The 25,949-nt window shown below is 44.7% G+C and overlaps 2 protein-coding genes across 3 annotated transcripts in view; one reads left to right on the top strand and one right to left on the bottom strand.

Moving 5' to 3' along the window:
- Positions 1-25,949, bottom strand: part of DOCK2 (dedicator of cytokinesis 2) — a 484,628-nt gene that overhangs the window by 210,178 nt on the left and 248,501 nt on the right. The window lies entirely within an intron of this gene.
- On the top strand, positions 1,536-24,064 carry INSYN2B (inhibitory synaptic factor family member 2B). Its single transcript, XM_043887431.1, has 3 exons — positions 1,536-3,328; positions 4,458-4,532; positions 23,878-24,064. Exons 1-3 carry the CDS (start codon positions 1,989-1,991, stop codon positions 24,062-24,064), a joined length of 1,602 nt encoding a protein of 533 aa, XP_043743366.1. The 5' UTR covers positions 1,536-1,988.

Here is a 25,949-nt window from a genome sequence, read left to right as displayed (position 1 = left end):
CCTCATAGTTTTGTTCTAAGGATTAATGAGATAATGCAGTATTGGGAAAGCAGTAGAGTCAGAGTTTAAGAGCACAGACTCTGGTGCCAGACTATTTAAGTTCAGACCTTGGCTCTGTCACAAGCTGTATGTCCTTGGGCCCTAGCATATTCAAACTGTAAAATGGGATTATAAGAGTATCCACTTCTATAGGGTAGAGAATGAATGAGCTATGGCTTTGAAAGTGCTTAGAACAGTACCTGGTGCATTAGTGAGTACTTGATAAACAAAGGTTGTAATGAAATGCAAGTAAAGCCCACAGCACGATAAAAATAAGTGTTCAGTAAGTGGTAACTGTTACTATTACCAGGTACACTTTCCATGGAGAATTTATGCACACTCATCTCCTAGAAAGCAATTAAAAATGAAAAGAAAAAAAAAAAAACAGGTGAAAATCTTGTTCTCTAGCAAGTGTTTCAGTCCTAGCAGAGAGAATTCACCATCTGATTGCCCTAGCAGAATACCCTAGGATGCCCATCCCCATTCCTGGGCTCTTCTTGGCTGTATTCAGCCATCCTCTCCTTGAGTAAATGCTCATTACACACTCACAGTAAGCCTGAAGGAGGGCTAGAAACACCTAGCAGTTAAAAAAAAAAAAAAGGCTTTAGCCCCTGACACCCTGGAGCTTACAGGGTAGTGGGAGAGATGCACATAAATAAATACATAGAAATGATTATTTAGGGATAATAAAATTTGTGCTTTAAAGAATGTGATACAAATATACTGAATCTAAGGGAGGTCCAGATATGATCTAGCACCAGATGTGTGTGTGAGGGAGGAGTCATTAGAAAGACATTTAAGCTGGGGTTTCATGGTTGAATAGGAGTTGGCTGGGTGATGCCGGGGAATGAAAGGAGGAGATGATCCAGGCAGACAGGCATTTTGCTTCAAGGCCCGGCAGCCACAGGTGCCCGGCTCACTAGCGGAACAGACACAAAGGCAGCAAGTTGACTCACCTCTAGACCACCCACTCAGAAGCCCTCAGCTGGGAGACTGGAGTCTGGAGAGAAACCCCAGGCCCACAGGAACTGTGTTCTCAGTTGCATCTTTTTGTCTTTTCCTTTTCAGACTCCCTTTGCGTGCTGATAAAGACTACCAGGTCCCTGACCCCAAGCCCAAGTGAACAAAGTTTTGGGCTCAGATACCCAGAGGCAGCAAATGTGGCTCACTTTCCCCACATGTGAACTTCAGCCACGACGGCACAGCAGGGACTCTGCCCTCTGAATGCCCCTGGAAGTCCACGTCACTCCCCACTGGGTTCTGTGAGGCCATTTAGGAAGTTAAGTTTTGCTCACAGAAGAGAAGGGAGACAGCATGAAAGAAAACAATGGCCTCAAAGGAGGAAGCTTTGATTGACATAAATAGGGATGTTCCATTAGGAGCATCATGTACCAGGAAAGAAGCCAAGCCCCGGGTCACTTATTTCTCCACCTGTTTACATGTGATGGAAAGAAGATGTGTTTAAGGCTCCTGTAGTTTTAGACTGGGAATCGATGCTCCCGGAAAGGAAGCCGTATGTTCCAGACGTAGCAGGTTTCTTTTGGAATTCACACATTGGGAGTCTGGCGCTCTCCTCTAAATGGTACTTTTGTTGTCTTTTTGTTCAAGATCGCAAGCTTCTTCCAGGATCAGAACTGCCTGCCAACCTACCTTGATAAACAGCCCACCAGCTCTCATGGTAGATCAAAGGATTAATAATTAGTCTAACTCCTTATTTATCTAAGTGGTAACTACCACTGCAATGGAATAATATTTTAACTGCAGGGGAAGCCTTACGGAGAGCCCTCTCCCCTTAAGTAAAACCTACTGGCTGGGAATGGCCAACAGAGCTGCCCATACTCAGAGGCAGATCTCTGTGTCTGAGATGCTGTCATTAGATGCTGCTCCAAAGACCTAAGGAAATGCGCCCAGGAGAAGTGTATGGTCCTAATCCTTTCAACTGAGGCTCAATGGCCCAGCAAAGTATGAAAGTGAGGCCTGTGCTTCTGAAACGTAACAGTCTAGAGTCTGTGGAGCTGGTGAAGCAACCTCACCACCGCAGGAGCAAATCTCAGCAGGTCCGATTCAAGGAAGATGGCACCAGTAAGACTCCACCTGGCCTAGCTGAGGTGGATGTCCAGACGTCCGAGGACCCGGCTGTAATGGGCAAGACTCAGGCCTCCAGGCACCATCACCTCCCCACCTACTCACTCTCCTTTCCCAGGTCCCAGAAGGCAGGGGGCTTTCGGAACATCGCGATCCAAACTTCCCCCAGTCTCAGGAAGCATTTCCCGGTTTTTAAAAGGAAGAGACTCACAGCCAGCAAGTCCCTGGTGGAAATGCCGACAGCATCCCAAGATGCCATCCAGGTGAACGGCAATCTCTCTGAGCAGGACATTGTGTCCTCTGACCTTGCCTACTTACGGCTGGCTCAGCATCTTGAGGATGGGCCTCGAAGGGTCAAGGTGTCCCACCCGTTTCTCCCTAGAATGTCCAAGGCGCAAAGCAATGGGCCTGTAAGCATATGCTTTGAAGCTGGGACGTGGAGAGCCTTGGAGAAAGTAACAGCTGCCATTCAGGTCCCAGATGATATTTACCACAGTCCTACCTGGGGAGGAAGGGAGTCTACTTTGAGCCCAGACGGGCCTGCTGAGATTAGCAACTCCATACCCCCTTTGGTTGACCGGCATCCAGGTGACGGAAGAAGAGAGCTGCCACCAGATTCAGAAAGAACCGCCCCCTGCTTAAATGCCCCCAGGAGAGCCAATCACACGCCTGGCACAGGGAAACTGCAACCTGAACTGCTTTTGCCCAAAGATAACTCCGATGACAAAGACCTTGGCCCTCTGTCATCTAGGTCAACGGAAAGGTGTGCTCCCTCACATCCACGGACTCACAGCTCCCCTCCTCCTGGCTCCCACAGTCAGCCAGCCCAACCAGGGGGGGCTTCAGACTGTTCTTCATCCAGTAACAACTACCAGGATCTGCAGTCACTCCAAACTAACAGTGAGTCAGAATTTGGCCCTGTGTTCCAGGAGCAGACGGCAAAGAACCCCATTAAGTCAGACATCCCAGAGCTTCAGAACTGTCCAGGAAGCGGTTACCTCCCCTCCTCTCTCCCGAAAAGGGAGACCAAGCAGCAGAGAGTGACTGGTGGGATTAACCCAATTCACCTGGCGCAGGGAGAGCTCTGTGACCTCCAGGGCAGGCTGCAATCTGTGGAGGAGTCTCTGCACTCAAACCAAGAGAAAATTAAAGTCCTTTTGAATGTGATTCAAGACTTGGAGAAAGCCCGAGCTCTCACAGAAGGGTAAGGTGGACCTGGGGGAGCAGGGGCAGGGTAAAGTCATTTGGGAGGATAGGGGCAGAGAGAGAACCTTGCCTTCCATTAGTAAAATGTCTCCAAAATGTTTGAGATTCTATCATTTCCCCAAATTATAAACAATGGTCTCCCTTTGTTCCGACCGGGCTTCATTGGGTTGTAGGCTTTGGTGGATTTCCCCAATGACTGGTTTTTATTTCCAAATGACAATAGACTGGAGAAAGGGGACAATGAAACAGCAGGGTCAAAAGTTACTTTTTATTAAGATGTGGGCACAGTCAATAAATGATAGGGGAGAATGACAGTATGCGGGTCTGCCCCAACCCTATCCCTGTAGGGATTTACTACATTTGCATGGTATTTCAGCTATTTGTGTGCTTGTCACAGAGGACTTGAGGTAGGCACTAAGCTTACTGTTGACCTTGCCCTCCACTAAACACTTGGAAGGCTTGAGCCAGTCCATCATGGACCAGCTAAGTAGGGACTGAAATGAGATCATAATTCCGCAAAGAGAAAGAAGCTCCAAAATACTTTCCTGGGTGACTCAGCATCCGTCTGAGGACAGGAAGGCAGTTATTTGTTTAGGTGTGGGATGCTCCTTCCTTGAAACAGAGTTCCCTAAAGACTGAGAAAAAGGAATAGTGAAAGCTAATCAACAAAAGGGTAGGAAAAGGAAGAATTAATTAACTGGCATTTGCTGCTGTGAATCAGAGTCAACATTGCCTTACAAGAGAGAAGCACTGTGACGAGACAGGGAGAAATGTACTGACCTAAAGGGATCAGGAGTTTTAATCATCTTCCTCTACTCATTTACAAAGTCCTTCAGTTTCCTCATTTCTCATGTTGGGGTAAGAATAACTGACCCATCTCAGAGGATTACTGTCAGCATGAAGAAAATCCAGATCTCAAAGTGCTTAAACATCTATAAAGCATTCTAGAAACATGAGATCCTATTAATATGGATTTCTTGTTTCTTTGTTTGCAATGGTCATGAAACTTCAGACTTCGGAAATCATGAGAAGGACAGTGCTGTGCTGCAGGAAATGAGTCTGTAGAATGTGTGCATCCCAGGGGGCGTTTGCCCATAGATTTATCTAGCAAATGCTCTATTTTGCAGGCGCAACTTTTATCGAACTGGCCAAGATCTCAACAACTGCAGTACCTGCCAGAACACGGCGTGCATCATATACAGGTACCTGGCCACAACTGAGACCTGCTCTGTGGAGCAGAGACGTTGCGGGGTCCATGGAACACTCTTGTAATCTCTCTTAGATGCAGAAAGTCAAGAAAGGGCAAAGACAGAGGGTGTTTGGATACATGAGACAAAAAAAAAAAACACAAGGTTGTTTGACTATGAAGTGTTAACATCTGGTTTCAAAGAAGGCATTGCTTTGTTTCCTCACAATAAGGTCTGTGAGCAAATCCTTTTGAGATCATCACCCTTCCTCTCACTGAGTACTAAGCACAGGCACCTTGCTAAGCTCTGCATGTCCATTTCTATCTCATTTCACAGTATACCTCTTGAAGTAGGTGTTCATGTCCTCAGGGAAGTTTAGTCATTTGGCCCCACTCACATATAGCATTTTCAAAGAGCTGAAGGGGATCTCAAATCAAATATTCAGAGACTCAGGCCTCAGACCCATATCTTTCTGATACCAAGCCCTATTTATGATCCTGACTGTTGTACCACACATCCTGTTCCTCCACAGTAACTACCACATGCCAAGCACTTACAATATGTCAAGAACTGTGATAAGCACTGTATATTCAGTTCTAAGTACACTGTTTCCAGCAAGAGGTAAGGTTGCTGCATTAGAGTGAATGTTTAGAAGAAACAGAAGGGAAACATCATACAGTGATAGGAGCCCTAAACTGGGAGTCAGAATCCCCAAAACTACATCTGCTAACATGTGTGGTTCAGTCTCCTCATCTGCAGAGTGGAGACAATTATTCCTCTTGAGAGTTGCCATTAGGAATAAATGAGGAGACACATGGGAATGCCTTTTGTAACAGTAAACTTCTGTACCAATCAAAGGGCTTACTCCTATTATTACTGGAACGATCAATGCCCATTTAGCTGGCAGTCTACTTTCAGTGGTACAGTGGAAAAGTGGTCAAAAGCAGTCATTCAGGTGATGGCATCTAATTCTGTTTGATTCTAATTCTGTGTGATTTTCTCTATTACTTTTCTCTCTCGATGAGAAAGGCAGCAAGGGTCTGAGCACATTGAAGCCCAACTGGGTTGCCTGTGTGTGTGTGTTTGTTATGTCTCATTCTCTGCAGTAGAATCCTGAGATTTCTCCCTAGCAAGGGATGGGCACCTGGAAGTCAGAGGCTCCCACCTCAGCTGAGCTCTTGGACATTTTCTCACTGAATTGTCAATTCTTTAAACCCAAAAGTCACAGGACCACAAAGTGTTTTCATCAAATACCAGGAGCTTCAGGATTGCTCACAAAAATATGTCCTTTACCTTAGTGTGAAATATCTCCTCTTAAAAGGGAGCTCTGGAAAAGGCTTGGGCATTGGAAAGAATAATTAAGGAGTCTCATCAATTGCTTACCCTTGTTCCTTATTTTCTTTTTTTTTATATCCCCTATCATAAGCAAAGTTCCTATCACTAGGAGGACAATACTCATTAAACGTCTAGATTCAGGGAGGACAAAATCTTTTCCTCCTAAACAACAACAAAAAATATTTTTAAATAACTTCCATTTAAAGTTTGAAAAGTCCCTTTTTCCCAGCAGCCAAATGGTATATTTCCTATTATCTTAAGATGAGTTTCTATTTAGCTTCTCTAAGTTAAAGGGACAGACGATTATTTTCCCATCTTCTCTGAGTTTCATGCCCTGGCCTTGGGCAAATCCTTTCTGGCATCTGAGCTTCCTTATCTGAAAAACGAAGGCCTTTGATTAGATGGTTCTTATGGTCCCTTTCGGTTCTGACATTCTGGTGTTCTAGGTTGAATTAAAAGTGGTAATATTTGCCTAAACTATAACCTTCCAACCAGTATGAGAATATTTACATTTTTCTAGTACTTACTTCAAATGTCCCAAGCAAATAGTCTAAACTCACCCCTGAATGGGTTAGCAAACCTTCATCTACACATCCCTTTCCAGTTTTCCAAGAAGAGCAGCCACTGCATGTGTCTACCCCTCATTACCATTCAAAGCCAGACTGCTCTCCCAGACAGTATCTATGTCGTTCTATCTAAGCCATTGTGAAGGAACAGGCAATTAGTCTGATGAAAGCAAAGAGATCAGTACAACATCCCTGTCTTAGTAACAGAGGGAAGACGAGAGTTGTCAATTTTTTTTTCTTTTTTTAACATTTCAAATGGCTTCAAACCCTGTGTTGTGTCCTGGACAGTCAGAGCTTGCAAACTAATAAATAAGCAATGTGGAACAGTCATCCCCGGGCCCTGCGCAGCTGCAGGCTCTCTCCCTGATGATGGACGGACGCCCAGGGCACGTCACTGTACATAAAGCACATGGGCGCATCATGGACTGCCTGCCGGGTCTTCTTCCCTGGAGATGTTGCAGCTAAGTTAGCAATCCATAAGGTTTTCTAAGTGGCTCCATCAGCTGAAGGCTATGGCTATGCTCTTGCTTCCATCAAGACAAGTGGGGTCAAGGGTTCCATCCGAATCATTATCTCAGCTCCAAGAGGAGTCTTCTGCCCACTGCTCCTCAAAGCCTCATTGGCTTTCTTCTTTCTAAGGTTCACTGTGATAGATCCTCCCTTCCCAAGGAGAACAGCACTAAAACGGATGCCCAGAGATCTCATGTGTGACTCTCAGGACCTTCATACACCAGGAAGAATAAACCCCTTGGAGCCCTGACTGCTGTGGGACCCAAGGGAAGGGGGTAGGAATTGGCTCTATGACTCAAGCTGGTTCCAGGCTGTTTTAGTCCCCAAACACTCTCCTCACCTCTCCTTAGCGTTACTCCTAGGACAAGCTACTGAGAAGGTTTCTGAATGCCTCCTGTAGTACTCAAAATTAAATAGCATGGAATTACTTAGTGAGAAGGTTGTTCTCTTTTCAAATTGATTTCAATTCTTCTGATTTACCTAGAGGGAAAAATCTGAGTTTGGTGCTAGAATGTCTTCAAAACCTTTCTAACGCTTACTTATCACAGTTCTTTGCTAACAGTGAGCATGTTTCAAGTTCATAGCCATGGGCAAGCAACAGTTCCCAACCAGAATGTAATCATTTCTAATTCTTTATGGAAGCTTTTAACTTTCAAAACTAACCCTCCTATATATTCACTGTTATGCAGGTCTCCATTTTCAAAAGATATATTGCCTGTTTTGTATACATGTTTTTTAGTCTAAAAAGTGAATTGATTTAAGGAGAAAAAATTAAGTACATAATTGTGCAAGTGGTGTGGGGAGTTTCACAAAAACCTTGGAGGTGATAAACAGTGATTGCAATTTGGGAAAACAGTGCCCTAAGGAATCCTCTTCCTTTCCTCTTCTCAAGGTCGTGAGCTCTCTCCAAGCCACATTCCCTCCTCCTTCTCTCAGTCCAGTTTTTACTCCTGCAGTCACATCTCCCTGCACTTCATCTTCACAGTCACTCAAAAAATAATCGCGGAGCCTCTTTGGAGGTCTTTGACTACACTGATCATGCCTTTATTTTATGGATGTAGCTCCCAGGAAAACGTCTACCTGGTTTAAGTTAAAATGCCTCAAATATTTTAAGGGAAGAGAATTGGAAGTTTTGCTCAGAAAGAAAAAATTTCTCCTATCATCCAGGTGTGTTTCTTAGGAAATGGAAATAAAGAGCAAGAAGCAAACTAAACCATTCTGAATGGGACAGACTGGCCACATAAGACGTGAAAGGTGCTAGAGAGGAGGAGACGACAGAGAGCTCTTGTCTGTTCAGGGGTCTTCCTGGGCAGGCTGTCTCCTCTTCTTGTGCTCAGCCTCTGTTCATGGCTTCAACGGCACTCATAGATTTTAATGTCAGTGACATCACCTTCCTCTATCTTTTCTTTTATGAGTGCTCTCTCTCTCTTTATATATATATATATTTATATGTATATATATATATACACATACATACATACATACATACACATATACTACCTATGAATCTTTCCATCTTGATATCTCAAATGTACCTCAAATTATCAAGTTTACCATATACCAAAATACATTTCATATTTTCCTCCACAAAATTCTCTTCCTACATTTCTTATTTGTTCAGCACTGCTGACCATGATTTCATAAAGAAACTGTGGCCCACGTTGTCTCATTCTTCTCCTTTACAACACGCATCAAACTGGCTACTGATTCTACCTGCTATATCCAGCCCCTTAGCTTCATTACCTTCATCTCTGGTCCATAAAGAGCCTCATCACTTAAATGCTAACTGGCCTTTTTGCCATAGATCCCTTTCAGTCTGTCCCAAGTAATTCTTCACACAGGTTGCTAACTTACTGAAAACTAGAATCTGATCATGTCACTCCCCTGTTAAACAATTTTGTCCCACTTCCTGTTGTTTCCTTTAGCTAATTTTTCAAGGCCCTTTGAATGTGACACTAACCTTCTTAACTGCTGGGTCTCCTATCTCTTCCCAGCCACAGCGAACTACTCAGCTGGCTTCAAATACTGGGTGTTCTATCATACATAAGTTTCTTCATTTCCTGGAATGCCTTTTCTGCCCTGCTTCATCTGGAAAACTTGTAGTCTTGCAGCTTAAAAGCCAGTTCCTCTAAATAGCCTTTCACTCCTTCCCAAGAAAGAGCCCCTTGGCATGCACATTCCTCTGCTATACCATTTCTCTTATGACGTTGCAACACAGGGTTTATGAGTTTCTTTCCTTCAGCAGAAGACCAGTATCTCAAAGTCATGGCCAGTGTCTAATACATAGTTAGTGATCAGTAGAACCCTCAAAGAAGGGAATAGCCACACTGACTGGGGTGGGGTAGAGGATGAAAAGCAGTGGCAGGCTTGAGACAGCTATTTAGATGGTCCTAAAGTCAAAGGGCAGAGAATGAAGAGGAACTAAAAAGACTTGATGAAAGTGAAAGAGGAGAGTGAAAAAGTTGGCTTAAAGTTTAACATTCAGAAAACTAAGATCATGGCATCTGGTCCCATCACCTCATGGGAAATAGATGGGGAGACAGTGGAAACAGTGTCAGACTTTATTTTTTTGGGGCTCCAAAATCACTGCAGATGCTGACTGCAGCCATGAAATTAAAAGACGCTTACTCCTTGGAAGGAAAGTTATGACCAAGCTAGATAGCGTATTAAAAAGCAGAGACCTTACTTTGCCAACAAAGGTCCGTCTGGTTAAGGCTACGGTTTTTCCAGTGGTCATGTATGGATGTGAGAGTTGGACTGTGAAGAAAGCTGAGCACTGAAGAATTGATCTTTTGAACTGTGGTGTTGGAGAAGACTCTTGAGAGTCCCTTGGACTGCAAGGAGATCTAACCAGTCCATCCTAAAGGAGATCAGTCCTGGGTGTTCACTGGAAGGACTGATGCTAAAGCTGAAACTCCAGTACTTTGGCCACCTCACGCAAAGAGTTGACTCATTGGAAAAGACCCTGATGCTGGGAGGGATTGGGGGCAGGAGGAGAAGGGGACAGCAGAGGATGAGATGGCTGGATGGCATCACAAACTCAATGGACATGAGTTTGAGTAAACTCCGGGAGCTAGTGATGGACAGGGAGGCCTGGCGTGCTGCGGTTCATGGGGTCACAAAGAGTCGACACAACTGAGCAACTGAACTGAAAGTCAAGGTGGGCTTCCCAGGTGGCACTAGTGGTAAAGAGTCCGCCTGCCAGTGCAGATGTGAGAGACTCAGGTTCAATCCCTGGGTCAGGAAGATCCCCTGGAGGAGGAAACGGCAACTCACTCCAGTATTCTTGCCTGGAGAATTCCATGGACAGAGGAGCTTGGAGGGCTACTGTCCATGGGGTCACAAAGAGTTGGACACGACTGAGCGACTAAACAACAACCAAAGTCAAATCAGTGTGACAACTTCTGTGTGTCCCTACCCTTGGGTGGGGAAACAGAAGGTCTTAACTAATCAAATAATCTTATTAGGGAAGGAACGCTTCTGTGCAGTAGGTCTTCAGTAGATCTTTTGGAACTGAATCAACAACAACTGAATGTAGTACATGGATTGCCAGTTTTCAAATACCTGGAACACTACAAGATGGAACCTAATCAAGTCTTCCTGTGATGACTCCCAGAACTTGATGCAATTCACAAGACACTGAGATCCTTGTTGATCATGGACTTCCAACACTCTTGCCCAATACTTCTGTACCGAGTATGGTAGGAAAGCAAAGTCTGATTTGTGGAAAACTGAAAACTCCATCCAGGCTATCCCATCTCCCTCTACAGTATCTGAACTACACCAGTGATCTCTTTGGAAGAGGGAACTCAGGCACTAGGTCTGCAGGTCCTCTTAGCAAAACATCAAAACCCAGTGTAGTAGATAGAATAATGTCCACATGATATGTCCACATTCTAACTCTGGACCCTGTGAATATATCGCCTCACCTGGTAAGAGGGACAATGCAGGTGTGATTAAGGATCTTAGAGGACAGGATGAGTAGCCTGGAGGGTCCAGGTGAGCCTAATGTAATCTTATGGACCCTTACAAGGGAGAGATGAGGGCAGGAGAGAGAGAGTCAGAGAAGGTGTGTCCGCAGAAGCAGAGGTGGGAGTGGCGCAGCCACAGGTTAAAGCAGGCGGGCGGCCTCTACAGGCTGGAAAAGGCAGGGGACGCATTCTCTCCTGGAAATGCCGGAAGGAACACAGCTCTGCTGACACGTTCATTTACAGTTCTGGAGCACTTCTGACCTTTGGCTCTCTAAGAGCAAAATTTGTGTTTTTTTAAACCCACTAAACTTCTGGTAACTCATTTCAGCTGCAGTAGGAAACTAATGCACCTGGATTAAATCCTCATAATTGATAAACTACTCACATCTAATTGGAGGTTGGTTTATTTGACTTTGATGATTTTTACAACTCTGACAGCTAAGGGAAGACAAGGATCTGTTGGGGTGAAAATAAGGGAAAAGAAATGGGAGCTGCCATTTACTGGGGTTTGCCAGTGGCACTAGTGGTAAAGAATCTGCCTGCCAATGCAGAAGACATAGAGATGTGGGTTTGATCCCTGGGTCAGGAAGATCTCCTGGAGGAGGGCATGGCAACCCACTCCAGTATTCTTGCCTGGAGAATCCCAAGGACAGAGGAGCCTGGTGGACTACAGTCCACAGGGTTGCAAAATGTCAGACACGACTGAAGTGGCTTAGCATGCACACATGCACCAATTACAGGTCATTGTAAATGCATTTTGTTTTCATATCTGATCCCAACAACCAGATGAGATAGGTAAAAACACTCCCATTTTACAGGTGAGGTAACTGAGGTTCAGGGACTGGCACGTTATTCATGTTAGACAGTGGAGACTGAGGGTGAGAGAGGCACTTGAACTAATAAATGACGATATCAAGGTTGGAACTTCGTCCTCTCTGCCTGTTGGCCAGATTCCACGGCATGCTGCCTTCAGAGGCTAGGCCTGCTTGCAGGGTATCAGGGCTCAGTGGGATGTTGTATGGCTGAGTTCTCCTCAGCCAAGCGCACAGTTAGGGTTTGTGTTTATGACGCAGGATCTAAATGCTGTTCTCGAAGGCAGCGGCCTCCTAGGTACCTGTGAATACTTGTTGCTGGCCTTCAAGCCCCAAACCTGCTGGCTCAGAGAGGTGGGGAGGAGGATGGGAATCTGTAGGTATAGCCAGCCTCCTGGGAAAGTCTGATCCTGAAGAAGTTCGAGAAACATTCAACTAGGTAAAGTCAGAGTCTTGAAAGGAGGAGGTGGCAGTTGATTTCCTAGAAACGTTTGTGACATAGAAAGGTCTTGCTGATGAACTAGCCCAGAAACTAGCTTTTGTTTTAAATGCATCATTGGAGAGATGCTTTGCCTTTCTGCTTGGCTTCAGTTACAGGGTTAGTGGTCATGAACAGACCTAACTAAAGGGCGCAGATGAGGGTGGAGGGAAAGGGAGAGGGAGAGGGGCTTGCTCACAAAGTGTGTCATATGATGCCTCCTCTTTGCAATGAGAAGAGAAAACAAGCTTCTGCTGGTCCGTGTCGGGGCCAGGCTCTCATCTTGCATTATTTAAGGGGTTAATTTGTAATCTCTCCTTCCTCCCACACCTCCCAGCTCCTCAGGCCTCATCTGAGAGCAGGAACAGAATGGTAATCCCTGCTTACTTTCCTCCTCCAATTAAGGTGCAGGCCAATTAGAGCCCAATTCTGTTCCCGGGCCAGAAGCCTGCATGTTAGGAACTGCCCCCTGGGGTGTCCTGGAAGAGCGATCACAAACACCCGCCAGGGCGGGCGTGCAGAGTGCCGTCCAGCCCCACTTACCCCGCTTCAGGGAGGGGTAGTCATGCAGGCTCCTGACCCAGGGCATGTGCGCGAAGCATCCTCTCATTTCCTCAAACTCTACAGACCATAGGCTGCCTTTTTTTTTTTTTTTTTTTTTTTTTATCATTACCGACTCCTCCACTGCTACGATCCTCCAAGCTAGGCAGAAGTTAGGGAGATACAAAAGGAGCTTTGCCGCTAACACCTCCCTTTGTCCCCGGCGGCCACCATCCTGGTTCTTGTGCCCCCTCACTGTTTTGACATTCAGAATTTATCATAAGGAGTCTCTCTGGAACACAGGGCAAAGCCACACAGCTGTGCGCCCTGTAGGAGAAAGGCCAGCCAAGCCTTCATCCAACTAAGGACAGAGGCTCTGGAGACCTACATGAGTCACCTGGGGTCATGCAGTCAGAGGTGCCGAGAACCTTCTTGAGTTTCCTTCGATGGTTCAGTAGTTTGGCCACTGGGCCTTGGCCTTGCCTGCCACTTAAAGCTATCACCTAACCAGAGAAAAAGGCATTTCACTAGAAATGCAATGTACCTAGGTCTGTGAATTTGTTTAAGATGCTCTCCCAGCATGGAGCCACGGGCGCTGTGAGGGCCTTGTCTTGCAGCCGCAGTCCTCTGTCTGGCCAGCAGTGCAGTCTGCAGAGAAAAGTAATTACAAAGCGCACAGCACAGTAATGTGTGTTCTTTCCAGGAGTCACAGATGCCTTTGCTGCTACCGTGTCATTGCAGTGTGGACTGACCAGTGTTCAATTCAAATGCAGGAACATGAAGGTCAATGGCAGCACTTCACAGCACCCTTCAAACAACTGCCACCAAACACAGCTCAAGCTGTCTCTTTTGAAAACAGGCAAAAAGTTGGGGGGATGTTGTGGAAACCTCTCTGAGCCTTGACGGCTTGGTCCCCCAGACATTTGCCATTAGCCCCCATTTCTCTTGGTATGTTTTACCCCTTTCTTCTTTTCCCTCGTATGGAAGGGGAAAGAAGAGGATTTATAGCACCAGCAATTTGTCTGCAATAAAAATGAAACCTATTTTAATGTATTAATAGCTAAACAGGCTGAAACATGCCATAAATATAACATCAAGCAAGCTGAGAATTTCACAGGAATAACAAATGGATGGCTGCTGGTGTGTGGGTCACAGTTGACCACAGAATGACCCAATCTTTATTTCTCTGTCAAGTTAATGCTACAATCATTCCTATTTGTTGATCCAGGCACTGTGCCAGGCATTTTACTAAACAGTGTACATGTATCATTACTTTTCAGACTCCCAAGAACCCTTAAATATGGGTCTGGTTATTATTCCCATTTTATGGATGAGGAAACAGAGACTTGGGCAGGCCATGTGATTTGTCCAGGATCCACCAGATCTAGGGCTTAAACCAGTCCCTTTTTCAGAAGGCATTCCTATCCCTTCCCCTCTTACCTTCTGACCTTGCACCAGCAGTGAGTATTTGTATTACAGTTCTCTGAGATGGCCTTCTCTTCCTGAGGACTTAATGTGAAGGCATTCTCAACAGAGAGCCACGGCACCCAGAGTGCAGACCTCTCCCACAGATGGAGATCAGCAGGGAGATTTCTGCAGTGTGGCCCTGCTTATTTATGCACCAAGAAGAGAACCTGCAATTCTCCAGGGACTTCTCAGCACAGATGCCCAAGGAGAAGGGGCGTGCTTGCCGGCTTGAAATGGCTGTGATCTGTGAAGCTTAAAATTGTATCCTATAAATAATGAGCACACTGGTCATTCGGAGGAAGTTTTAGGAACAATATTCCTTCCAGGCTGGGGAAAACTAAAAAAAAAAAAAAAAAAAAAGCTAACTGAAGTTTCTACTTTCCTGGACTGTGATTCATCCCCAGAGACACTTTCCAAAGTGGTGTGATTTATCCAAGTGGACAGGAACCCAACCACCGTCGCAGAACCCATTGATTCTTACAGCTAATTCTTTTAAAAAGAAAGTTACAGGAGGTCAATAAATCTGTGGTGCACCTGGGTTCTGTGGTGAGAGGAGCCACAGAAACACTCCAACAGAGATGAAGAGATAGAGACTTGCAAGTGGTTTTGTCTTCAGGGAGATGCCATGGATCATTAGTTTCTCAGCCAACTTGCTTGGAGTGTCTGGATTTATGGTTCATCACCATGTCTCTAGATAAAAGAGCAAGACCCACGTGCTGAGAAGGATGAGCAAAGGGCTACTGCAGAACTCAGCAGTCTACAGTCAGACCCGACACAGCGGAGCCCAGACACTACCTTGAGTATGCAGCCTCCTACAGGGTGCCTACCTTCTCCAAGTACACAGTCTCCCTGTCAGAGCATCCTTGCAATCGGGAAATACTATGGGAGGGTGGGCTGGTCAACTGGATCATGAAGGATCCTCCAGTGGCCCAGGCCACATTGAGTCTTGTGCTGCAGGGAGATGTGAGGTCATTTAGGTGCACTGGGCTGGGGTCACCATCCCATCCCACACTCACTTGGTGACCGGGATCTCACACATATTGAATACTACTGTTCTTTCAGCGCTGTGTGTCTTAGTGCACAAGCTCTGGAGCCAGATAGTCTAGGCTCAAATCCTTGCTCTGTCACTTACTAGTATGTGCCCTTGGCAAAATATTTAACCTCCTCTTGCCTCAGTTTCCTCATTTGTAAAATGAAGATAATGCTTATCTCATGGGTCTATGAGAATCACATGAGGCATGAGAATTACTAAACTTGTAGTATGAAGTATGGAATAGAGCTCATTCCATAAAAGATAGTCCTTTTTCTTCTTTATATCCAACCTCTTCTTCATTTAAATTACCATGTGTCCTCACCTACCAGGACCCAGGTTCAGTTCAGTTGTTCAGCTGTGTCCGACTCTTTGCGACCCCATGGACTGCAGCACGCCAGGCTTCCCAGTCCATCACCAAATCCCAGAGCCTACTCAAACTCATGTCCATCGAGTCGGTGATGCCACCCAACCATCTCATCCTCTGTTGTCCCCTTCTCCTCCTGCCTTCAATCTTTCCCAGCATCAGAGTCTTTTCTAATGAGTCAGTTCTTTGCATCAGGTGGCCAAAGTACTGGAGTTTCAGCTTCAACATCAGTCCTTCCAATGAATATTCAGGACTGATCTCCTTTAGGATGGACTGGTTGAATCTCCTTGCAGTCCAAGGGACTCTCAAGAGTCTTCTCCAACACCACAGTTCAAAAGCATCAATTCTTCAGCACTCAGCTTTCATTATGGTACAACTCTCACATCCATACATGACTACTGGAAAACTATAGCTTTGACTAGACAGGACTTTGTTGGTAAAGTAATGTCTCTGCTTTTAAATATGCTGTCTAGGTTGGTCATAGCTTTTCTTCCAAGGAGCAAGTATCTTTTAATTTCATGGCTGCAGTCACCATCTGCATTTTTTTGGAGCCCAGGAAAATAAAGTCTGACACTGTTTCCACTGTTTCCCCATCTATTTGCCATGAAGTGATGGGACCAGATGCCATGATCTTTGTTTTTTGAATGTTGAGTTTTAAGCCAACTTTTTCACTCTCCTCTTTCACTTTCATCAAGAGGCTCTTTAGCTCCCCTTCACTTTCTTCCATAAGGATGGGATCACCTGCATATCTCAGGTTATTGATATTTCTCCCAGCAATCTTGATTCCAGCTTGTGCTTCATCCAGCCTGGCATTTCACATGATGTACTCTGCATATGAGCTAAATAAGCAGGGTGACAATATACAGCCTTGACATACTCCTTTCCCAATTTGGAACCAGTCTGTTGTTCCATGTCCGGTTCTAACTGTTGCTTCTTGACCTGCATATAGATTTCTCAGGAGGAGGTAAGGTGGTTTGGAATTCCCATCTCTTGAAGAATTTTCCAAAGTTTGTTGTACTCTACAGAGTCAAAGGCTTTGGAACAATCAATAAAGAAGAAGTAAATGTTTCTCTGTAATTATCTTGCTTTTTCTATGATCCAACAGATGTTGGCAGTTTGATCTTTGGTCCCTCTGCCTTTTCTAAATATAACTTGAACATCTGGAAGTTCATGATTCACGTACTTTTAAAGCCTGGCTTGGAGAATTTTGAGCATTACTTTACTAGTATGTGAAATGAGTGCAATTGTGCGGTAGTTTGAACATTCTTTGTCATTGCCCGTCTTTGGAATTGGAATGAAAACAGACTTTTTCAGTCCTGTGGCCACTGCTGAGTTTTGCAAATTTGCTGGCATATTGAGTGCAGCACTTTCACAGCATCATCTTCTAGGATTTGAAATATCTCAACTGGAATTCCATTGCGTCCACTAGCTTTGTTCATAGTGATGCTTCCTAAGGCCCATGTGACCTTGCATTCTAGGATGTCTGGCTCTAGGTGAATGATCACACCACCATGATTATCTGGGTCATGAAGATCTCTTTTGTATAGTTCTTCTGTGTGTTCTTGCCACCTCTTCTTAATATCTTCTGCTTCTGTTAGGTCCATACCATTTCTGTTCTTTGTTGCACCCATCTTTGCATGAAACGTTCCTTTGGTATCTCTAATTTTTTTGAACAACTCTCTAGTCTTTCCCATTCTATTGTTTTCCTCAGTGCATTTATCACTGCAGAAGGCTTTCTTATCTCTCCCTGCTATTCTTTGGAACTCTGCATTCAAATGGCTATATCTTTCCTTTTCTCCGTTGCCTTTAGCTTCTCTTCTTTTCTCTCCTCAGACAACCATTTTGCCTTTTTGTGTTTCTTTTTCTTGGAGATGGTCTTGATCACTGCCTCCTGCACAATGTCACGAACCTCCATCCATGGTTCTTCAGGTACTCTGTCTATCAAATCTAGTCCCTTGAATCTATTTGTCACTTCCACTGTATAATCAAAAGGGATTTGATTTAGGTCATACCTCAATGGTCTAGTGGTTTCCCTACTTTCTTCAATTTAAGTCTGAATTTGGCAATAAGGAGTTCATGATCTGAGCCACAGTCAGCTCCTGGTTTTGTTTTTGCTAACTGTATAGAGCTTCTCCATCTTTGGTTGCAAAGAATATAATCAATCTGATTTCAGTATTGACCATCTAGTGATGTCCATGTATAGAGTTTTCTCTTGTGTTGTTGGAAGACGGTGTTTGCTCTGACCAGTGCATTCTCTGGGCAAAACTCTGTTAGCCTTTGCCCTGCTTCATTTTGTACTCCAAAGCCAAATTTGCCTTTACTCCAGGTATCTCTTGACTTCCTACTTTTGCATTCCAGTCCCTTATGATGAAAAAGACATCTTTTGGGGTGTTAGTTCTATAAAGTCTTGTAGGTCTACATAGAACTGTTCAGCTTCTTCAGCGTTACTGGCTGGGGCATAGACTTGGATTACTGTGATATTGAATGGTTTGCCTTGGAAATGAACAAAGATCATTCTGTCGTTTTTGAGATTTACCCAAGTACTGCATTTTGGACTTTTTTGTTGACTATGATGGCTACTCCATTTCTTCTAAGGGATTCTTGCCCACAGTAGTAGATATAATGGTCATCTGAGTTAAATTCGCCCATTCCAGTCCATCTTAGTTCACTCATTCTTAAAATGTCAATGTTCACTCTTGCCACCTCCTGTTTGACTTCCAATTTACCTTCATTCATGGATCTAATATTCCAGGTTCCTATGCAGTGTTGTTCTTTACAGCATCGGACTTCCATCATCAGTCACATCCACAACTGTGTGTTGTCTCTTTGGCTTCGTCTCTTCATTCTTTCTGGAATTATTTCTCCACTGATCTCCAGTAGCATATTGAGCACCTACCGACCTGGGGATTTCATCTTTCAGTGTCCTATCTTTTTGCCTTTTCATACTGTTCATGAGGGTCTCAAGGCAAGAATACTGAAGTGGCTTGCAATTCCCTTCTTTAGTGGATCACGTTTTGTCAGAACTCTCCACCATGACCCATCTGTCTTGGGTGGCCCTACACGGCATTGCTCATAGTTTCATTGAGTCAGACAAAACTGTGATCAGTTTGATTAGTTTTCTGTGATTGGGGTTTTCTAGTTATACTCTCTAGTTACATCATTTTCTTCTTAGAGTAGACCCTGGTAACAGCTAGGCCATGGGCTAAAACATCTGATCTCTTTTTAGGAAAGAGAGGACTAGGGGTCAGGAAAGCAAGCTGAGATTCTTATCATAAGTCATGATGTGACTCCCTTCACCAACTCACACAGGGAAAACAACATTCCTAGATTCCTGAACTATCATGAAGGTAAAATGAAAATACAGACCTGGTGTGTTTGCAGTTTGAAAGTGCTATATAAAAGTAAGAGGTTTCTATTGTTTATTTCCATCTAAACTTTTATCTTCTTGTGTCTCACCCAACTTCTCTTTGCCCAGCCAAGATGCTATATCCAGAATCTGACTCTTGTTTGCTTTATGCATTTGCACATTTACCTACTCTTTCCTTCTCATTAGTTTTTCTTCCAGACAAGCCATGACTTAGGCCTCTTGCTACTTCCAATTACCTAGAAAAACATTCTTCAGTTTTCCACCTAGCATGATGGCTGAAGCATTGATCTGTCAGCTAGGTTAGTGAGGCGCCCTCAAGATGGAAAACTTCAAGCTTGCTTGCATTCTTGGTTTACACACATCTCACTTTCTAAATGCAAAGTGGCACCACGCACAGACCTCTTGTCTGGGAATGGCTCTAAGACTGCCCAGACATTGAGCTGGGCAGCCCTGGACAGGGCTCAGGCATTCCATGTGTCCTTAGAGGACCAACGTTACAGGCTCTGAAAGCTCCAAACTACCTCAATGGTTCTGGGCCTGAGTCCTATAATGTCACAATTTCTTGACCACCATCTGCTACCCACGCCCCGCCCCCGACCACTGTGAGTCAGAGTTCTCTACAAACTAAGCACCCTGCACTTCCTGTGGATGGAGAAGATGACAAGGGAGAGGGGTAGGGAGAGAAGAGGGGGATGGTTGGAAAAGTCACTGGTGTTCTATCTTGGCAGTCATTCTCCAGAATCTGCAAACAATACTCTGCTAAAAGTTTGCTTGAATTGTTTCAAGCAGGCATTTTAATCCCTCTTTCAAGAGGTTGTTGAATATGGTGTGGGTTAGCCAGGTAGGAAGTTGAGGGGGATCTCCTCTTCTCTACCCAGCCTCAAAATGAAAGACATGAGAGAGGGCACTGCCCCTGCCCATTTATAAGGCAGCTGTGACCAAAATAAAATGTATTCCTTCTCCTCCCTTCTAAACTAAACAGTAGTTTGTCAAAAGGATGGGTAAGAAAAAAAGTGACAATTTTCCTTTATGTTAATAAATTACTTTGGCCTAAAAAACATTAATCAATTTCTTTCCAAAGGACACATGCTTCTCTATACTCTGTATTTGCCTGGCCTTGAAAAGAAAGTCACTTTCAATCCCCTTTAAATTGTCAAGACCAGTGGGGGCAGTCTGCGGAGCTCCCTAAGTCCCAGTGATTATAATGGAATCCTGTGGTGTTTCCATAGAAATATAAAGAGTGTATTCTTCCCTGAATGTACATGGCGGGGAGGGGGTGAAGACTGATGTTTCTGGCAAGGTATACAATTACTGAAGGGCCAAAGGCATGAGTGAGGAGGTGAGGCATTCACTCCCTGAGATAGGAAGACAAAAGACTTGGTGGAGTGGGCAGAGACCCCATTCTACATGAGGACACTCCCCCTGTTATTGTCCCCCTCTGTACAACTACCTGGTAAGGTCACTTCAGAACCTCTGTCTTCATTTGGGCCTTAGGAAGAAAAGCGATTTGCCCAAGGTCACCCAGCCAGTAAGCGGCAGTTCCTCAGTTCAAACCCGGGAGAGCTGCACGCAAGAGCCCCGTCTCTGAGCGCTCCAGTGTGCCGCGCTTCGCCGTGTGAGCTGACACAGACGTCACATTCCGTCTCCTGGCTCTCCTGTCTCTAGGCCTGCCAGTTCTATACACATGTGAACACACCCAGAGCAGTGTTTGTTTCTAACCAGTATTAGGACACTGTTATGAGTCTTGACACACTCAGGTGCTTTGTTATGGCTGTTTGTTACTTGAATTAAGAAGTCAGAGAAATGTCACACATAAGGAGAAGAAGGAAGCTGGTTTGTGTGTATGTTCATATAATTTGGTAGAGATACATGGATGAAGAGCTGGACAGTAGGGGTTGCTGAGATATATAAAAGACAGATTTTAAAGCAATTGTTAGTTTAATCATACACTGGGAAGCTACATCCACAAAAGCAGCACCCACATCTCTCTATCTCATTGTCGTGTCCCTATAACTAGGCAAAGTGTCAGTCCTAAAACAGGATGGATGGCTGCATGCATGGATAGATGGAAGAATGGATGGGCGGTGGCCAGATGAATGAACAGATGACTGTATGGATGAATGGATGGTTGATGAATAAATGGATGGTTAGATGGCTGGCTGGCTGACTGGATGGACAGAGGAATGGTTTGATGCACAGATGGATGGATGATTGACGGTAAGATGAATGGGTGGATGGAATTTCCTGTCTCTAAAAGCTGAGGAAATTCCTAGAATGAGCAGAGGGTGCCTACTTTCTTTGGCTCTATCCCATGCTCTAGGATGAAGGTAATTTTTTGCCTTGGTGAAAGAGGCAGGGTTATTTCAGGAGTCAGGAGAACTATGAATGTGGATGTTCTCTGCATGTGAATTAATACAAGAGAGGGTGAGAATCAGGGTTAATTAATCGTTTTAGATTCCTTCCTTAAAGCAACAAGAGGTTGCCAGAGACAATGCTCCCCCAGCCTCTGACCCCACCTCCTTAAATTCCAACTGGGGAGAGGGAGCTGCGGGTAGTGGTGACAGAACCCAGCCCAGCTTCAGGAGTGGCAGGGGAGCATGCTGGGTACATCCTGGAAGTGGGAGCCTTAGCGTGTGTCTGTGGATGCTTCTCTTCACTGATCTGGCAAAATTCTGAGCTTTGGTTAGAAGAGCTCTAATAGCTCTTGATATTGGCTAGCATTTACTAAGGACACAGAGTTACTAGTTACCAGTGTGAAGAGGCCAGGGATAATGCCTGTCTGTCTGTCTGTTTTAATACTCCACTTCTGGTACCTAACCAAGGGCCTGGTGCATGGGAGATACTCAATAAATGTTTGTTGAAAGACTAGCTGAATATCATTTGATGTTTGTTGGTATCTATCTCTGAACTGAGTGTTGTATATGCATTCTATTGTTTATACATCACTGAGATCCCATGAGTAGTACCATGCTTACTCTTCAGTTGAGGAGACTTTGGCTTGAACATGAGAAATGACTTTGCCACGATTTCACAGTTAATCAGTCAGTCATAGAGCTTTGCTTAGAAAAACGCAGCCTGAATTACACATCCATTATATAAATCACACACCCAAGAGGATGTCCCTATAGAGGAGACCAGGGAGGCATAGAAAGTGAAAGAATGTAAGTCGAAGAGAAGAAAATCTGGAGGAAGCTTATCAAATATACAGAAATAATCAGACACCCATCCCTGATGGTCCCTAAGCATGGTTGTTAAGCCCCTACTGCTGTTATTATTATCACCATTAATGTTATTACTATTAATATATTATATCTTGCTCTTGGCTTTGCTTCTTTACTTAACAATGAGCCTTGGGGAGCCTTAAACTTATGCTTACTTCATATTATTCCTTAATACAGACATATTTAAATATTCTCCTTTAATGGGCATCTCTTGATCTCCACTTCTGTTTCAGTTACTTTATGCGTATATGTTGGAGTGATTAATGTACAGACTCCATTGTCTCATCTGTACACAGGTCTGTGAGGTAAATACGATACCACTGGGGACCAGGGTCCTCAGGGGCTGAGAGCGTCGGAGGCTGAGAGCCAAAGCTCTGGCTTGGGTGGGTGCTCAGGCTCCCCCTGACCTTTGAGGGCCTGGGAATCAGGCCTGTGGGCATCAGGGATGGTCAGCCTGTCTTATAAGTCTGGCTCAGCCTTCTCAGAGCCTGGAGAGCTGGGCCACAAAGACTGACTCCTGCAGACATCTCTGCAGACTATGTATTAATTGTCTAGGAGATTTACCTACAGAGGAGCTGCCAGAGCCTCTGCCCTTAATTGTCTAGGAGATTTACCTACAGAGGAGCTGCCAGAGCCAGAATGCTTGCGAGAAGGCTCTTAAGCTTGTAGCTGTGTTTGTTACCTGGTTTCACACTAGAACTCTCAGAGGGCCCAAAGATGAGCAACCAGCGTGGGAGTGTGGGAGGTGGGGAAATGCAGAGTCACAGAGATGGTGCATTCTCCTTGTTTACCAAGGAAGGAAAGGAAATGTCTCACCCGGAAGAGGAAAAACCCTGTATGGTTTGTGAAGCGTCATAACTGGTCAAAGCCTCCTGCCCAGCAAGGGCTAAAAAGGGGCTGTTGTTAAACAGACACTGAGCTGGTCTGCTATGCCCACATCACCTCCCAGAGACCCAGGATCAGAGTGGGTGCCGCCGAAAAGGCACATCACGGTTGTCACATGTGACGAACAAAGCCCCAAACAGCACCTTATCACTGGACAGACACCCCAAGGTGACTCACTACCTGCCAGACACTGCTCTAGGTTCTTCCTTTATATCCTCTCACTCGATTAATACAGATTTGTTGTTGTTCAGTCACCAAGTCATGTCCGACTCTTTGTGACCCCATGGACTGCAGCACACCAGGCTTCTCTGTCCCTCACTATAAACATGTTAATTCCAAAGTAAGCCTTTGAGAAAGGGGCCATTATTAGGTCCTTTTTATGGACAAGGAAACTGAGTTGTTAGTTTTATCACATATTTCTCTGTATTACTTAAATATTGTATTATGAGGCAGTTTTATGCATAAAATGTATGTAAAAATAATGAACAATCAGGAGCATTAAATAAATGTGAGAGAGGTGGAACGATTTTAACTGGCCATCTACTATTAGGCTGCCATGTTATGTGCTTCATTTAAACTTAGAAACATCCCTGAGAGGAAGGTGTTACAGATGCCAATTCCATCAATGAGAAACTGGAGATTCAGAAAGACTGCACAGTTTCCCCAAGGTCGCACAGCCAGCAGGCACCTCAGCATTTGGGACTTGATCCCAAAGCCCAGGCTCTTCTCTGTCTGTTGGACACTTGGTGACGTTCAATCAGCATGTGCCGATTTGAATTTACTTTCCTTCCTTTCTCTCCGTGTTTTTCAGTGTAGAATATGATTTCCGGCAGCAAGAAGGCAGGTTCCATGAAGTTCTACAGAGTCTGGAGGAAGCAGAGCCAGCTGAGGAGGCCTCTCCCCCACCAAAGTCTCCAGCAGAGCCTCCAGTTCCCGAGAAACAGGACTTAAGGCGGAAAACCAAGAAGGTGAAGAAGAAGTGCTTCTGGTGGATCTGAGCTCCTGGGCACCATCCCCTCTGCCCCCCCAAGGTGGGGAACCACTGCCCTCAGGCTTTCTCGACTTCCTAGCGAAGGCCCCAGGCTACCAGCCACTCCACCTGCAAAACCAGAATGACTTCTGGATGGTTTAGCTGCTGCCGGACACCTGATCACAGTCTCACCTGAGTGCGTGCCCTGCTGGCTGAGGATTTCATGGACTCGAGTTAGCACCTGCCTAGCTTCCGGTCATATATCCTAGTTTTCGAATCTAGATTCCCACCAAGTGCAAAACCCCCATTGCACTTTGCTACATCTCAGTGATGCTCAGCACTTCTTGCTCATCCTGGGTTTATCATCCCAAAGAAAAGAAATAAAAATGTTGTGCAGAGCAGGAAGACAGAGGAGGGTTATAAGCAGATACCCAGAAAAACATCATATATCTAAACTGGCAGTTTTCTAAAATATTGACACTTGTAAGTACAACAGAAGTGGGCAGGGCATAACAATGCAAGATCATCTGGTAGGCTGAGTCATTTTCATTTTTGATTAGCCCCTTGATCCCAAAGCTAGGATTTGTCATCTCAAGCTGTGTGTACCTTAGAGTCTGCAGCAGAGTAAGGACATCACAGGGTAGAAGGGACTTGTGAGGATGACTGTCCTGCAGCTGTAGCTACTCCAGGGGGTACCTTAAATCACTCTGCTTCTCAGCCTGGGGCCTGAGACTGCTTGGCAGATGGATGGGGTCTTGTTTGGGCTTGAATTTTAAGATTCCACAATTAATTTCTCTGCAACATTTAAGATCATGAAATCCAGCAGCCTGTCTGTCCATTTCATCTTACCAGAAACATAAATAAGACTAAGATAAAACAGCATTGGTACTTGCCCATCCACCCTTGCAGCCTTGTAGATAAGTTCACAGTCTATTAATCTGCACACTGTCCCTTCCTGGTGACCAGACTATGGTCACCTGATTGAAGAAGCAGGACTGGGGATGAGGATAGATTTTTTTCCATCTTAGTATTAAATGGCTTTCCTTCCCAAAGTCTGAATTCCTTTAAAGTCTGGCTCATTCTTTTGATAAGACCCCCATACATGTGAGTCCAGTCAAACTTGCATGGCTGAGCAGACTACTGAAATAATATAATTAAGTAATTGCTACACACTGTTGGGGATGAGGGGTGGGTTGGCAGGGCTCCTATTCCTTCTTGTTAAACTCTACCAGCTTGTGGTTGGATTGAGGCTGCCCAGAAAAGAGATGGTAAACTCAGTGAACATTCAGTGAAGAAGGCATTTCATAATCCCATTTGCTGAAGATTGTCTCCATTAGTCTTTGCAGAGTGAAGCACTCTGTGTGAACGTGGGCTGTACATTCCCCACTGCAAATTGAGGCTAATTGAGCAAACCACTCTGACAGTTTCACCTTCCCTGTCACTGTGCTGCAGTGTACAAAGCTATTTCAGTGAGAGTGAGAGGGAAATTTGGCAAGGAATCTTGGCTTGCACTATTTAAATCTGGGAATGTCATTCAAGATGTTCTTGTTCTGTTTCTAGTGTAATGCTTAAACCCACAAAATGAGACTGGAATACTTAACATGAAGTTAGAATTAAGACAAATACACCTGTCATACTTAAGAAGCCACATTTCAGTAAGATATGCTACCACTGGCTAAAAGCCACGAATTTATCTGTATCCACACAATAGACTTGCAGTTGGCCCCAACAATGGAAAAGAACAGCACAGAGGATAATCCAATAAAGTTAAATCACTGGGGATCTCTTATATAATTTTATCTTGTAGTAGAGCTTCCATCTTAATTTGCTTTGCTTACACTAATTTTCAAATTAATTTATGTTCTTGGGCAGCACAATAGAATGGAAATAATCCTGTTCTCAGAATTAAGAGA

Source organism: Cervus elaphus, chromosome 25, assembly GCF_910594005.1.
Source record: "Cervus elaphus chromosome 25, mCerEla1.1, whole genome shotgun sequence".
Lineage (NCBI taxonomy): Eukaryota > Metazoa > Chordata > Mammalia > Artiodactyla > Cervidae > Cervus > Cervus elaphus.
The sequence above is the reverse complement of the archived record's forward strand: the minus strand, read 5'-3'. Positions and strand labels throughout refer to the sequence as shown.

Coding starts and splice junctions, on each gene's coding strand:
- INSYN2B (XM_043887431.1), top strand. CDS start 1,989: ATGGCCCAGCAAAGTATGAAAGTGAGGCCTGTGCTTCTGAAACGTAAC. Junction 3,329..4,457: donor GCCCGAGCTCTCACAGAAGG/GTAAGGTGGACC, acceptor TCTATTTTGCAG/GCGCAACTTTTATCGAACTG. Junction 4,533..23,877: donor ACGGCGTGCATCATATACAG/GTACCTGGCCAC, acceptor CGTGTTTTTCAG/TGTAGAATATGATTTCCGGC.